Source organism: Gymnodraco acuticeps, unplaced genomic scaffold, assembly GCF_902827175.1.
Source record: "Gymnodraco acuticeps unplaced genomic scaffold, fGymAcu1.1, whole genome shotgun sequence".
Taxonomy (NCBI): domain Eukaryota; kingdom Metazoa; phylum Chordata; class Actinopteri; order Perciformes; family Bathydraconidae; genus Gymnodraco; species Gymnodraco acuticeps.
In genome coordinates this window covers 1,466,134-1,482,430 of record NW_022990939.1, presented here as the reverse complement: position 1 = coordinate 1,482,430, position 16,297 = coordinate 1,466,134, and the positions used below count along the sequence as shown (strand labels likewise).

At 41.0% G+C, this 16,297-nt stretch overlaps 1 protein-coding gene across 2 annotated transcripts in view; it reads left to right on the top strand.

Annotated features, from left to right (window-relative positions):
• Positions 1-16,297, top strand: part of gramd4a (GRAM domain containing 4a) — a 55,778-nt gene that overhangs the window by 22,322 nt on the left and 17,159 nt on the right. For both annotated transcript variants that reach the window (XM_034234349.1, XM_034234350.1), the window contains 2 exons: positions 12,330-12,450; positions 14,203-14,264. In XM_034234349.1, the coding sequence (XP_034090240.1) occupies positions 12,330-12,450; positions 14,203-14,264 (183 nt within the window). The remainder of the gene's footprint in view (positions 1-12,329; positions 12,451-14,202; positions 14,265-16,297) is intronic.

The following is a 16,297-nucleotide window of genomic DNA, read 5'->3' as shown; positions in this document are numbered from 1 at the left end:
TCGAGCGATAAACCTGTGGTAGCTTTATGGTTGCAGTAATGGATGCAAAAATATATTATCAACTAGGATGTGTGCCATGGGTGACGGTGCTGAAGCGACCCTCCTACTGGTGATAAAATAACAGAGCAGTGGAAATCAGCTCATGTAACTATAAAGTGCCTTTTATTTGTTCTCAGTTCTCTCTTGTATTTTTTTATTTTTTATCATTACCTTTTACTCTTCTTACCTCTTTGCTTTTCTCTTTAGCCTACTTTTTCTTTGCCTTCTTCATTCGTTGTGCTGTTTCAATCCCTGTTTTTACATTACGAAAGCCCGGTTTCTTTCTGTCTGTACTGATATTAGCAAGCTAAAAAAAAACATAATGACTCAGAAGCACATATTAACTCGACATGATTCTGATTTAACTTTATTTAACTATTATTTTCAACCATGCTCTTCACACTTGGGAGTAGTATGCGGTATAATGTAGTATTGCTGTGCGCTTGCCCTGTGAATACTAAAAATGACAATTAAGTAAATCTTGACATTTTTTTCTGTTAGTCATTCTTGGACTTGGCAGGCTAAAGTGTCCATAGCCGCATTCACACCGCAGGACTTTCCCTGGTACTTTGGTTCTTTAGTTCCGTTAGTACCAATAATGTTGCGTTCACACCGCCGGGACTACTCAGTGCCGGGAACTCTTTTGGCCATTTTCAGTCCCTGCTAGAGAGGTGGTACGAACCTGGTGATAAAAGAGTGCCAATTTCTATTCTATGTCTATTGGCTGGGCGAATTGCAAACCACGCCCCGTTAGACTCTGAATTTGTTTTGTTAGGCAGCCATTTTTTTCCTCGCTACAAAACCACATCCACACCTGAGCGAGTAGTTTTTTTGTACTTTAAAGCAGTTATGACCACACGTACTACAACACCAGAGCGGTGGAATGATGAGGAAGTGTCGGCGCTTCTGGCAATTTACTCCGAGGACGGGATGCAGCAGCTTCTACAGAAAGCAGTTCCCAACTCCAAATGTTTTGAGCGATGTTCGCAAAAGCTACTTGAGCTGGGAATCGTGCACAGTGCACACGGATGCCGGGTAAAAATAAAGAAACTCAGGCAGGACTATAAAAAAATTAAAGACCACAATAATAAGAGTGGTAACGATTTTCTATTGTTATTATATATATATATTGCCACTGTTTTTTAATACTGACACCTAACTTGCACTAAGGTGTGTCTGCTGTTATATATATTGCCACTGTTACATTGTTTTGAAACTACTTACACTTTATTTTACATTTCACACTTTTATTTAACTTCAATTTACATGCATACGACACACCTGGAACAGCGTGATGCCGTTATTGTTATGTCTTGACTGTGCAATAAAACAAACAAACTGGCGAAGCTTTATTTATTGTGTCCCACCCCAAATGTGCAGAATAGAAGAATGTGAGAGCAGACAGGTGTCGGTGGTTGAATGTATCTACAATGCTGCAACCTTGTGCAGCAATGGCAGGGGCAGAAACACAAGTCTTACACACATAAACACAAGTCATTTATCATGTCATTTGTTTTAGATAAATAAGGGAAAAACACCAAACAAGGGTTAATGTCCTTTTCCAAAATCAGCCTGAGGGGGTAATATATAATAAATACATAAAGATAAAGTCCATTGTTATAATGGGGTATTTTATTTGTAAATTACCCTTATTACCCTTATGAACTCCATCATGTCTGAGGTCGGAAAGTAAACAAACGCCTCATACAGCGGGTGGGCTTTTTACCCCCTCCCCCGTGTAGTTCTTCTTCTCTCGTTTTTTTTTGTACTCGCCGTGAAGTGGTTTTGCGGCCTGCCAGTAAACCCAGAGAAGAAGAAGACGAAGTGACGTCAGCGTAATCTTGCCTCAGGGAAAGTACTGCGGTGTGAATGCGATTGGCACTAGCCCCCTGGCGGATTCAGTACTTGCCGTACTTTAGTGCCGGCACTAAAGTATGGCAAGTCCTGCGGTGTGAAAGCGGCTCATGTGTTTGTCGTCTTTGAAAGGGGCGCTTTGGATAGCGCTCCAACACATAGGCTAAGGGGCTCTTTCTGACTCCTGTTTATGTTAAATAGGTTTTTGTGCATGTAAATGATCTGCAAAGGCTAACATCCCAAAGTTTCCTCCAGAGGGAGTTTCTCTACGTCACACTCATGCTTCTTTTGGATAGCGCTCCAACACATTGTACATAGGCTAAGGGGCGGGACATCTGTAAGTAGTTGACCAATTACTAGAGGGCAGGCCAGCTAACCAATCAGAGCAGACTGGGCTCTGGTTTCAGACAGAGGGTGAAAAGAGGAAAAATAAATAGATCCTCCTGTTACTGGGTTTATTGGTTTTACTGCTACTAGTTCCATAACAGTTGGAAAAAAACTAGATGTGTGTGTAGAGAGAGAAAATATCCTGTTTGAGGTTGTGCATTGAAGGTCACTGCGGGGGAACAGGCTTTGTGCACTACAGTGACTTGCTGATCAATACAGTGTCCTAGCTGCTGCCCTACTTACTTGTGCAGAGGGACACACACACACACACACACACACACACACACACACACACACACACACACACACACACAACAACAATAAGCTAATGGAATCAGTCAGGGACTCTCCCTGCATATATACAATGTGTTCTTGACAATACTAAAGGGTAATCACCGTCCTTGAAAAATAACCTAATATACCAAGTAATTGCTGTTGCGTATATCAAAAAGAGAACATGTCTTATTACTTACTGACAATTCTTTATATCATAATTGCTATACATATATTCCATAGCTATAACTCCCATAGTTCACCCACACAGCATGTTTGCCTGCAGTAATTGATTGACAGCTCTTTCCCCCTCTTGTTGCATTTAATAGTGCGGGACAGTTTACACGGTCATCGTTGTTTTTACGTAATTGAGTTTAGAAATGTCACATTATTCCCTGCATAGCTCATTTCACATTTTGTCTTTTCAAAGCAGGACAAGCACAGGTGTTTCTGATAACACTAACATGGCTCTTCAACTATCGAGCCATGAGAGGGAGCCAGCATACCTGCTCCCTCAAACTGATACTGCTATATGGACTTCAGCCATCATTAATTGTGTTATTCACACCTGTGCTTTTCCTGCTTTGACATTTAAAAATGTTGTTTCTGAAAAACAGCAATTAGCCAGAGAAACTGAAAACACCTTTGTGAGTGTGAAGGGCAGTGCAACTCCTGGAATTAACTGCCTCTCTAAAAAGCAAGCTGTCATTGTTGCTTTAAAAATGTGTTGAAGAAACTGTAGCTTTATAATTTAGCTTGGAAGTTGATTAAATTAGACCATGGAAACTTTAGTTCAATAAACACGCACACAAACTTAATCAATGTCTACTTAATTAGAACTCAAGTTTTAAAATCTGACAGTAAATACGGCTCACGTTACTAGACAAAAAGGTCAACATTATTTAGACATGAATTATTTTGCTACCAGGGATCCCCCTTTTTAGAATACTCATTGTTCCTTTTGGTCTTAGTTTTTAGATTTCATAAATGTTTTCACACTGAATACTGACAAGAAATCTATGAGTGCATATTTAGTTATACTCAAGGTTTGGAGATTCTTTGCCTGGAAACTCAGTTAAACAGATGAATTGATTAGTCCCCAAAATGGTATGACTGTTAGTCGACTAAGAATGTATTTGAATGTATCGAGGACAGGCGTACTTGTAATATGTAATGTGGGTTTGTTGAATTATAGTATTGGCTCTTATTCTCAACAGTTGCCACCAATATCTATATTCAATAATCTTGAAATATATAGCTAAAACCTTACATCTTTTGCAGTTTTAGCCATTTTTTCTTTCCAGTTATGAAGGCATATACTTAACCTGAAAAATGGGCTGAAATTGCGAGAGACACTTCTAATAACTGCTTAGGTAAAACAGATTGGTATAGTTCTGTATTCTGCCTTTGGAAACAAATCAAAGCAAGCAAACTTGTTGAAAAAGGAACTAATTCCTCTCGTTGATGGGCATATTATGCCCTGAGTATCTGGACAGTTGGTACACAGCAGAAACATGGTGATTGAAAGGTCTTCATTTTGTATTCTTGGAAAAACCATGCAAGTGATTGAGTATTCTGCAGGCCTTAGAAGCTCATCACTCATTACTGCTACACTTCTAAGACTGCTACAGGACATGCTGCATGATGATGAGCACACCTTGCTACATCTTGCTCGGCTCCTGCAGAGGAGAGAGTCTTTTCTGTTATAGGTGAGCTAATAGAAAATGAAGCCTTGGAGGCAGAACTGTTCTTGACAGCTCAGAAGCAGAGGTCTCTGTAATTGGGATGTTTAGGTTCACGAAGAAGTATGTTAAGTGGATCTGTAATTCATGTAACCTTGAGGTCAACATTAGTTTTTCTTACTGTACTTCAGTCCCAGTTGTTACATTTTAATTGAGCTGTACCCTCATGAGTTTAGCTGAATGTGTGAGAATGCAACTGGTGTGTAAAGACTTTTTGGCGTCCCCACGGCAGACTGAATTTGTTCTAGTGGACTGCTTTTATGAACGACATTAAACCTGTACATTTCAATCAGGGCTGCACAATATATTGATTTTAATTCGATACTGTGATTACAGAGGTATCAGCTTGGATTCTAGATCTCATCAAATGGCTTAAGTGTTTTCTTTCCTGGTTTTAAAGGTGGGATTACAGTAAAGTTATGTCATTTTCCAGACTGATTTAGCAGTTTTATTAAGTGATTTTCCTTGATATTTGGTCGCCCAGCCATAATATTACTAGATACAATCTGTAGTTTAATGTGGATTTATTACAAAGAGTGTCATGCTTTTAATATCTCCTTGTAAATATGCAGAGTTAAACTGTGGATATGATATGCTATCATTTGTTCCCTTGCTGTTTCCATGAAAACATGCTCATCCCAGTGCTGAGAGGAGGCTGCAGTCTTGACCCGATACCGATGATGTAATGAAAGTTATTATCTCATCACTGTCCTCCAAACAACCAGATGCTGTATTCCCTGCAGACTGAATTGGATTATAGAACATTGTTTATTCCCATTATTTATTACATATCGCTCTCCCACGTCAATTGTTAAGCCTGCGCACAAACACGCACAGCAACGAGAGTGTTGTGTTGTGGTGACGTGACGGTGAGATTTTGCCATGAGGTCAACGTAAGGTTGTAGAGCAGAGAGGAAAGGTCATTCAAAAATATTCAAGACAAAAGATGACATAATCAGGGGTGCACATAACTTTTTTGCGCTGGTTCTCAAAGGAGCACCTGGAAATGTTGCTTGGTGCTCATCCTTAAAATGAAATAAACTGTAACTTTTGAGGGGGTCTTGACTTTATTTGCCAGACACACGGCACTGAACACACATGCAGAGGTGAACACTGAACACACATGCAGAGGTGAACACTGAACACACATGCAGAGGTGAACACAGAACACACATGCAGAGTTGAACACTGAACACACATGCAGAGGTGAAGACTGAACACACATGCAGAGGTGAACACAGAACACACATGCAGAGGTGAACACAGAACACACATGCAGAGGTGAACACAGAACACACATGCAGAGGTGAACACAGAACACACATGCAGAGGTGAACACAGAACACACAGAGGTGAACACAGAACACACATGCAGAGGTGAACACAGAACACACATGCAGAGGTGAACACAGAACACACATGCAGAGGTGAACACAGAACACACATGCAGAGGTGAACACAGAACACACATGCAGAGGTGAACACAAGACAACATTAGCACGACCAGTAATCCTACAAGCTGTCATCACTACCCTCCTGACTGTTCTCCTCACTGTCTTCCTCTCTGTCAGACATGGTAGCTGATGATGTAGGCCTACTTCTTTCTCTCTGGTTGAGTCTTCGATTAGCTGCTTGCATCCACAAGTCAACAGCTGGGTTTGGGTCGAAAGTCTCTGTTGTCATCTTAGACAAGTGGATGTAATCAAATAAGTATGTGAAATAGCCTACCATAGCCAATAACAAATTAATGTAACTTATTTTATTTATGTTGTTCATTCATATGCTATTTTACCTTAACATTTATTTATTTATGCATTTTTTTTTTATCTCCAGTTTTAAAGGATATTTTTGGTTACTGTCCTATAGTATACATTGGAATGATTTAAAACCTGTTTATCCCAATAATTATAAAGGAGTGCCTTGGAAATATGTGTTTACATAAATTGGGACCAAACCGTTTGAACTTAGACTAAAGTGAACTATCTAAACACTCAAGAGTCCTTTACCTCACTGAGCTGTAGTTATCAGCCTCTCAGTCTGACTGGAGAGGACTCTCCCTCCACATCATTGTAGAAACATCTTCTTCTTATATCCGTTAGAGCAGCTAGCACCAGATTCTAATAACAACAGCGCCGGTACCGGTGCACCCTCCCTCTCTCCCTCGCACTTTGGCTGTGAGCTGCGGGCGCCAGATAAGCCAACATCCCCCACTTTCATCACTTACAGCGCCCATCGTACAGGGCAAATGAAACGTGTAACCGGGGTGAAAAGGGTGTTACATTTACTTAATTATGAATATTGTTACATCAAGGCCGAAAATTAGGATGAGCACCAACGGTCAAAATGTTTTTTTCCCTCCCAGAGCTGCCAGCGCAGCGCTTCCCCAGATCTGGCGCCCTAGGCGAACATCTATTACGCTCTGAGTTCATATGTATCATAGGTTCATATGCAACTCGCAAATATATTTCTCTCTCTCTCTTCTCTTTTCTCTTCTCCCTTCTCTCTCTCCCTCTCTCTCAATGTTGGTACGCAAATGCGCCTTTTTTCAAATGCGCCTTTTTTCAAATGCGCCTTTTTTCAAATGACACGGTGCTCTTTTTTTGGCGGAGGTGCGCATGCGCACCTGCGTACCAGTTATGTGCAGCCCATGACATAATAGAATAAGTGCTCACTGTTCCCTCCCACACTATAATAATTGTGAAATCCAGCTAATGCAAGAAATTGAATAAATTATAATCTGTTGTTAGTTTACACACTTTTGGAGTACCTAAATGTTGTGAAATTGACACGTGCAGGCAACAGGTTTAATTTCTTTTTTTTTACTTTGTTTATTGTGTTTTTTCAACAGCATATAGTTATTCTACCAGCATGTATCAAAAGTAGGTAAACAAATCTTCACTTTATAGAAAAATAGGTAGAGTAACAATGTAAATACTGCAGGTTTAATTTCTAACTAAAACATGTCTCAAATATACTTATATATTTCAAAATACTGCTGCTGGTTTATAAAGCACTGAATGGTTTAAGCCCAAAATACATTTCTGACCTCCTGCTAAATTATGAACCATCCAGATCTCTCAGGTCTTCAGGGACTGGTCAGCTTTCTGTCCCCAGAGTCAGAACTAAACATGGTAAAGCAGCGTTCAGTTATTATGCTCCAAATATCTGGAACAAACTCCCAGAAACCTGCAGGTCCGCTGCAACTCTGACTACTTTTAAATCCAGGCTGAAGACTTTTCTTTTTGTCGCTGCTTTTAATTGAACTATTCATATCTTAGACTGCACTGTAACTTTTATCCATGTATTTTTTCTTTTAATGTTTATTTTATTAGCTTTTCTTTTTAATGACTGATTTTAAATGCCATTTTCTTAATGTCTTTCATTTTTTGTAAAGCACTTTGAATTGCCTTGTGTTGAAAAGTGCTATATAAATAAACTTGCCTTGCCTTGCCTTCAAATAAAAAATATGATGTTGTTTTCTGTATTATACAGTTAAAACACAAATCATGTATCCTTATTGCATTTTGGCCTTTCACTCCACTTGACAGGTCTAGGTTTATACCATTCTTTTTACCACCTTTCTTCTTTTCCATCTTTTTCTTGGGTTGGAAACTGCGTTAACATCTGCAGATCAGTTGGAGGCCACAAGGCTCAACTTTTTTTCTTCTGCTCAAGTCAACCAGCGTTGTGGCAAACACTGTATTGAATGGGAACAATGAGAGGCCGATGTGACGCAGCCGATTCCCCCCCTCACACTCTCTCTCTTTCTCTGATCCCCTCCGTACCCCCACCTTAACTCAATGAAAGGAGCCATTGTCTTTGGCCTGGATTGAACAACTCACACCGTACTTTTCCTCTGAGGTCTTAAAAACTTTGCCTGCTTACATGGAGAGCGATTTGCTTTGCTCGCGCTTGTACAGTACTCACGTGCACTCAGGCGTCCATGCACACTCACGCTCCCGCACACAAATATGCACAAACCAAAACACAACAATTTACACAACCAATCAAATAAACCCGTACTGACACATGAACATGCATAATGTGTGTGTGTCTGACAGCTCCGGGGTGCTCTGAAATCTCAGATTCCAGGCCCTCTAAGTGCACCGGCCTCCCAGCAGAGCCCCACCTCTCCCCACCTCGGCTGCCCTCCTTCTCTTTTTACAGAGACCTGCTCCGATCACTGACCATCACTCTTTCAGAACAGTCTCTTTTTGTTGCCGGTGACCAATCAGCACAGAGGAACTGTCTTTGCCTTCTGCTTTGTCTCTGGATGGGACATACAACCATGGAGCAAACCTAAGTGGCCCAGTTTGGAGAGGTTCGAGGTCACTTTCTGACAGAGGGTGCTGAACCAGCCGGACCCTGTAGCAATGGCTCAATTCCAAGAAAGAAAGGTGGCCACTCTGCCGTCCCGTTCCTGCCCGAGTGTCCCCGGGACTGGCCGACTGCAGAGACGCATGTGTTTGGATGACTTCACCTTTGACAGCTTTGAGCTGCTTTACAGTGGAGCTGTCGAAAAGATCAAAAGCCACAAAAGTAACCTCAACCTCAGTAAGTTCCCCGCTTCCAGCTTCAAAATCAGGAATGTATGATCAGGTTCGACCTAACTACATTTGACTGTAAACATAAATAAGATGGTAAAGCATATTTAGATTAGCCGACCCTGTTTTGCAACCACCTTGCTGTATGCTACAGTGTATACAGAGGCGGTACAGTAGACTTGTTTTTGTTTGATTAACCCAAGGGAAACCAAGGTATTTGATCATCTTCATTGAATAATCATTCAACATAAACGTATGTCAACTCATAAACCTCGGTCACTTTTAGTCTCCATTTTCCAGATAACATCTATCCTACTGGGAATAATATTTGTCAACACAAATATGATCAACCTCAGCCATGGGTTTACCCATCTCTCTCTGTCCAACTCAAAATAGCAACTCGTCGTCAGTGGTGAATCATGACCATAGAAACTGCAGTTCTCTCAGCTCAATGTTATGACCAGTGCAAAGTGCTTTGAGGAATTTAAGGACTTTATTTGAAGATCATTTTTTTTTATAAAAACATGTAATGTTGGTACTTTAATTTGATCCCAATTTACTTCCTTTATTTTGCGTTGATTTTATATTGTCATGCCATGTTATGAAGGAAGTTCCTAATACTGTATGACACTCAGCCATGGCGGTTACTGCATGCTTCTACCACATCAGGCGCACCAAAGCCAATATCTCCTAATCCTTTGATCTGTTTTTTTCAGATTTTAGCAGCAAACATTTAAATAATCTAAGTACCATTTTTGCACAAAAGGTTTACCAGTTGACTGTATCAACTTCTACTTCTAGTACAATTGTCATGTGCAGGCTCAATACGTTTTATTATTCAATTTTGTCTATATTTATTCAGACAAATGTAACTTTAACCCTTTGCAATTTAATATTATATCGAAAACCTCACCTTTCAGAATACAATACCCCGATAATCAGCTCCTGCTTCTGTTGCTTTCTGACCTTTCCTTCCAGATAATAATCTCTCTTATCAAATGTATGTGTTTTATCATTTTCTTCTCAAAGATCACAGTTTGATGGAAAGCCTGCATGATGGAGAAGGTCAGCGCTATTAAAAGCAACCTCTCCTGGCATGGCATTTAGCTAATCCTGTGTCGGTGGTACTGACAAATGGCCTAGTTACTAGCCTTAATAATGGCTAAAGACACCCTATAATATGGTAACCCAGGATAAAGATTTATATATAGATGATGGCAATCCAATTTTAGAAGCAGAACGGTGTTGACAGCATTATTAATACGCTATCTGATGTAGATGGCCTCTGTGGTACAGGAAGGATTGTACTCTATCCGGCTGTGTCTGACACACATAGCATATTGTGTCATGCTGTGCTGGATCACACTTGCGGCCCCACATCTCACACAGTAGAATGGACTCTCGGTATGAGCCATCTCTTTTTCCTGGTGTTGGGAAGGAATCGATCAGTGTGGAAGGAAGGAAACTAGGGAGAGGAAACAGGTGGACAAAGGGTTAAGGAGCTGTAGAGATTTGTATTCATAGAAACAACTGCACAATGTAAAGGGAAGGAGTTACATACAGTATGGGGCAGGAAATGGAGGGGAAGGAAGGGAGTGACAGAGTGTTAAAGTGAAAGAGGGTAAAAGGTGAACAGGATCAGGCGCTTTAAGGTATGGACATATGAGAGAGAAATACTATACATTCTCAAAGTGTTAAGGATATTGTGGTTGTACTTAATTTAACAGATGGTATATCATCTGAACTGACTATTCTACTTTCACCTTTCTGAGAAATCACACACCCTCCATATCAAATCTGGTTTCCTGTAAACCATGTGATTACATTACATATTCATTTCATTCCATTTCCTTTAACTGCGGCTGAACAGCAAGATGCATTCAAGTACATTTGCTTGAAATAATCCAAACTATTGTTAGTGCCGTTGCATTTGTTGTGCTAAAACCATCAAAGTAGTGACATGCTGTGTTCTTATTACTTTTATGCTAAGAGTTTCGTCACAATACTTTGTTTAAGGGAAAGCTCAACATATGAATTCGTTTTAAGTATCTTCGTCTGTTAAGTCATATTGAAAAGTGCCTTTGCTGTTATGATCAGAACAGAGTAAAAACCACCGTTCTAGTTTTGCCTACACTACCCAAGGTGCATTGCTGCTGCTGCTCATTCGTGTAATAGGTTTACAGTTTGCTTTGGCTCAGGGCAGCCTAACCAGCGCTAAGCCTCTTAGCAACCTTTGGCCTACCTCTCGCTAACTCTTACGCTGCACCCACTCTATGCAGTCTTGTTTATATAAATACCATAAACACATTCGTACGTTAGCAGATAGGGAGGCAGACACACCGAGCGGGGTGGGAGAGGGAGAGAAGAATCATATTACATCGATGAAGTAACACAGTCATACTTTATTTTTATGGTTTCCCTCTTCAATGCAGAAAAGTTTCCAAAATGTGCATCACTGCTCTTACCAAAGCACAAATGCATAATCAGATTATACAAGTGGATTACTGTATATTGGAGTCCACTATGTGTTCTCTCATTAAGAGCGCAGCATGTCAGTGCTTTGGCTGCAGGAGGTGCTGGCTATGAATGTTTTATTAGCATTAATGGGAGGAGATAATGAGGAGTGAGATATGAGATTAGGTGATGAGAAACTGGCAACTACGTTCTTGTAATATGAAGCCCCTACTCTCTCTGTCATGAAATGATCCCTTGTTGAAGTAGGGGGGACAAAGTGAAAAACACTTTTGTTTGCTGGTTGTGCAAAACCCTGCTTTTATTATTCCCCCTTCAAAGTATGGTTGTTATGTTTAAGGTAGGAGGGATATTGATCTGTTTAGTGGTACTGCTCTGTTTTCATGGGGCAAAATGTACCATAAATCAGCAAGTGGTGCCTCAGCAGATGGATGCTGGCAATCAAAATGCTTTTTTATACACATGTCATTCTGTTGTGTTTTGACAAGGGTTTCATCTTTGCCTTCACTTTTTCTGCGCCTCACTCTGTGGCTACACAAATGTATGCGGGTATTCATTCATTTGTGCCTCTGCACGTCGTGTACACACTTTTATGGCATCGTCTCCTCCAATATTCATGTGTCCCTTTAGTCGAGGACAATACACTGAGAGGAGACACCGCTGATGTTGCACCCCCGGCTTAGAGAGCCCTGAAACCTGAAACCACTTAACGCTCGGAGCTGACAGACACGGAGGAAGAGTGGGGTGGACATGAAGGTGAAGGAGATCAATTAAGGGAGAGATGAAAACACAAGTAGATTCATTCATTAATGCCACTTTAAAACAGCAGTTTTTTCCCATATTTGTATTATATCTTATAATAAATTAGATTGTTGGTAGTTTATCAGAACTGCTCTAGATAAAGTTTGAATGACCACCTTTCATGACCCTGAATGTATGTATGGAGTTTTCGCGGTTGCACGGTTTTCATCTAAGAAACAAAGTGTCATGCTGATCTCCAGTGGTTTGTGTTTTCCAGAGGAGGAGCTGAGGAAGCTGCGGGAAGAGACCAATGTGGACTCTCTGCGGCAGGAGCTGGACAGAGAGCGGAGCAAGAGGATAGACCTGGAGCAGAAGATGAACGAGGTGCTGAAGACCAGGTGAGACAAACCCAGACAGTCACATGGGCGACAGAAGCTGAGCACAGAGAAGTAACGGCAGCGTCGCGTGCTTCAACGGAGACGCTTCCCATTTGCTTTGAATGGGGTGACGTCACGCTTTGCCGAACTGCATTGTGGTTCCGTCGCGCTGTACCTCCGCTACTTGCTTCGAAAGTTGAGAAAAGTTCAACTTTTTAAGCGTCGACGGAAGCTCCAGCCAATCAAATCATACGCCAGTACAAGCTCTAGCCAATCAAACCGCGTGCCTGTGTGTCCGGGGGCGGGAGATTAATGTGATTGGTTTTGGTCGCACGCCAGACACGCCCACCGACGAGCTTCAACGCGACGCTGCCGTGTGGACGTACAGTAATCGTGAGGAAGTCATGAGAAATGTTGACACAGCACTTTGCCATACTTTCGACACAGTTTACCACAGGTCAAGTGGGATGGCACGTGTGTGTCAGTCCCATCAGCTCGGTCTGTGGGGAATTCCTGTGTGTCTCAATGTTCACACTGTGACGCTGTTGCTATGCCTGTGTCAGGAAAAGCCTGAGCTTCTTGGCACCCAGCGAGCCAACCTTAAACACAGAGTGAGTGTGTGTGTCCGGCTCTGCGTGTGGGATCAGATGATGCTTCTGTGCCTGCCAATGGAACATTCCACTGGTGCTCTCCAAGTGATTATCAGCACAGAAACATCATGAGTGCCTGAGTGTTAAGAATCCTGTTAGAGGTAAACTAACGCACCATGACATGGGAGTTTCTCCAGTTAACTCTTTGTCAGCAGGATCCAGTTTCTCTGGCTCCTATCCATGTGTTATTGAGCAAGGCACCTGAGATTAATGACCAACATAACAAACACTAGACTACAGGGATATCCTGCCTATGGTGTTGTCTGTAAACAATCTTCTCAGGCACACATATGGGAAGCAACTTTCTCTGATATTTCTTTTAATCCAAATGAGGAAAAAATGGATATAGAAGTCATTTAGTTTTCTATTTTTTTGTTGAAAACAGTGGTCAGTTGTACACTCTCTGCATTTATGTATAGTTTATTTCAGAATTTATTTCGGTCATTGTGAAAGTACTATTCAATATATGAAGATAATCTAAAAATATATATTTTTCTTGGAATAAATTCCCTTGTTAATAATTTTCACAGAGTGATGTTGTATTTACCGTATAAAGAAACTCCATAGGAAATGTAAAGCATTTTAAAAATAATAGTAATATTATAATAATAGTAATATTTTAATCAATATTTCTCAAAAAATGCCTTATCTTATTAGAGAGAAGAACAACGTTTTTATTTTTTTTCGAGCGAGCATTTATTGCCCATTAGCATGACATATCACTACCATTAAACCGTTAAAAGATAAAACATCAACAAGCTTGCTAAAGTCAATAAGCTCTTGGAATGTTTTTAATCTTTTGATTGACTTTTAATTTCTTCTGCAACAACAATATATCAGTAGCAGTAAAACTGAAAGAGACACTCTTTAAAATGTTAATGCTTTCTTACTCTCAGTTAGGTTGCTTTTTTCACTTTTAGCCCAAAAGAGAGACTGGAAATGTTTCTCCTCATTCTGCCTCTATCCCCCCTATGTGTCAATCTCTACCAGAGTCGTTGATTTATCCGATGCAGCAACTCCCCACTCAAACTGCTTGAGACATCCTCCAGTGGGACTGCCGCTCTGGCAATAGAGAAGTGAAACTAACACTCGACTAATCTTTCTTCCTCTCTTCCTCTCTCAGGCTGGAAGACTCTCCACCACAGCCTCCCCGGAAACAGCAGTCGCCCTCCAACAATGGAACAGGTACGACCCTGGGGGAGGTGGAGAGGGAGTGTGTGTGACAGAGAGAGAGTGGGAGTCCAGGGGGACTGACGGGAAATGAGTTAGGAAGGAAGACTTTGACGTCTTAAAAGTGTGTGTGTGTGGTGTGTGTGTGTGTGTGTGTGTGTGTGTGTGTGTTGTGATGTGTGTTGTGTGTGTGTGTGGTGTGTGTGTGTGGTGTGTGTTGTGTGTGTGTGTGTGTGTGTGTGTGTGTGTGTGTGTGTGTGTGTGTGTGTGTGTGTGTGTGTGTGTGTGTGTGTGTGTGTGTGTGTGTGTGTGTGTGTGTGTTTGTGTGTGTGTGTGTGTGTGTGTGTGTGTGTGTGTGTGTGTGTGTGTGTGTGTGTGTGTGTGTGTGTGTGTGTGTGTGTGTCAGAGCTGTTCACAAGTCCAAGTCTTTGGTCACGAGTCCAAGTCAAGTCTCAAGTCTTTGTGGGGTGAGACTTGATCAAGTCTTTGGTCACGAGTCCAAGTCAAGTCTCAAGTCTCTAAAAAATAAAAGTATCATGTCTCTTCTGGTTGTAATAAGCCTTCTATTGTCTGCTGCTATCCAGTCTGTTAAGAATACTGCACAGCTATATCTAAGACATTCAAAGAATTTACTGTATTATTATCACTCCTATATCTATTAGCATACAGTATCAGTACTGATTAGTTGTTTGTTATATGATCACTTTAAACAGGCTATTGCAATGCAATATGAGGAAAAACATCACACTTTAGCTAAATGCAAACAACTTATAAGCAAAACACTTCAGAATCAGAAATCAGTATCACAAATACTTTATTAATCCCCCGCAGGGAAACTGTGTTAAAAGTACTTAAAAGTAAACATTTGTTCTGTGCCATTTGCAACTAAAAAACTATTGCTGCAATATTATCTGAAATATACTGAACTGGTGATATTAAAACATGACCAGTTCCAAAAGAGATATCTACCATTAACACCATTTACCAGCCAGATGCTGGTAAATCATGCAAGTGGCTGGTACTGTATGTTGCACGCACCAGCCACAAATAACAATGGCAATCTATTGAGTGGCTGGTAACATTTCAACATTCACTAGGCTAGCCATTTGGCCAGTGGACAAAAATGTAAAAATGTGACCTCTGCAACCGTATTGTTTAATTACACTGGGTCTCTAATGACATCTTTAAGTCTACTATAAATAAACATATTCCTCTATCCTCTCACTCAAACCCAGTGTAATGGTAACCTGATAAACCTGTAACATTAACGTTACGTGGTCAACAATAAACCTATAACCTGCCTATAAACCGACAGATGTATGTATGTATGTAACTATGTATTTTTCTACGTTTAACGTTAGCCAGTAGATGGTGGCAGCGGAACGTAATGATTAACGTTACCGACCTTTTTTATGTCATGTCAAGAGTTGGATGTCAACGCCACTCAACGCAAACAAGTGTGACAAGCAAACATTCACTCATCTTTTCAAATATTCAATTACAAAGCTAGTAGCAAGCTAAGTTAACATTACATAGCTGATGCTGAGCTAAACATGTTTGCTAACCATCCATATGCGTTAATGTGACTGACCTCTCCGGGTGAGTTTTCAAGTGCCTGATTAAATGTGACGTTGTTGCACCAGCATCCTTGATTTTAATATTGCAGACTTTGCAGTGTGCGCTCCTTTTGTTGGTGCCGCCGGCATTTTTTGTTCGAAGTTTTTATAGTTGAACCTAATTACAAGCGGTACAGCTGCAGGTGTGCCGCCGGTCGCCATGGTGTTACCATGATGTTAATGTTAATGTTAAAGGTGGGGTAGGTAAGTTTAAGAAACCGGCTCGAGATACACTTGTTGTTATATTCCATGGAATGCTCTTAACATCCCGATAGCCGGCCCGGCTAAAGTAACTGGATGGCCTACCTGCCTGTCAGCCTCCATCGGGGCACAAACTTATCTCGTGCCCTCATTGGTCATGTGCGCGTTCGTGTGTGTTGGAGGAGGGGCTCTGTGAGGAAGTGGCAGATTTTCTCCGGTTGTGTATTTTCA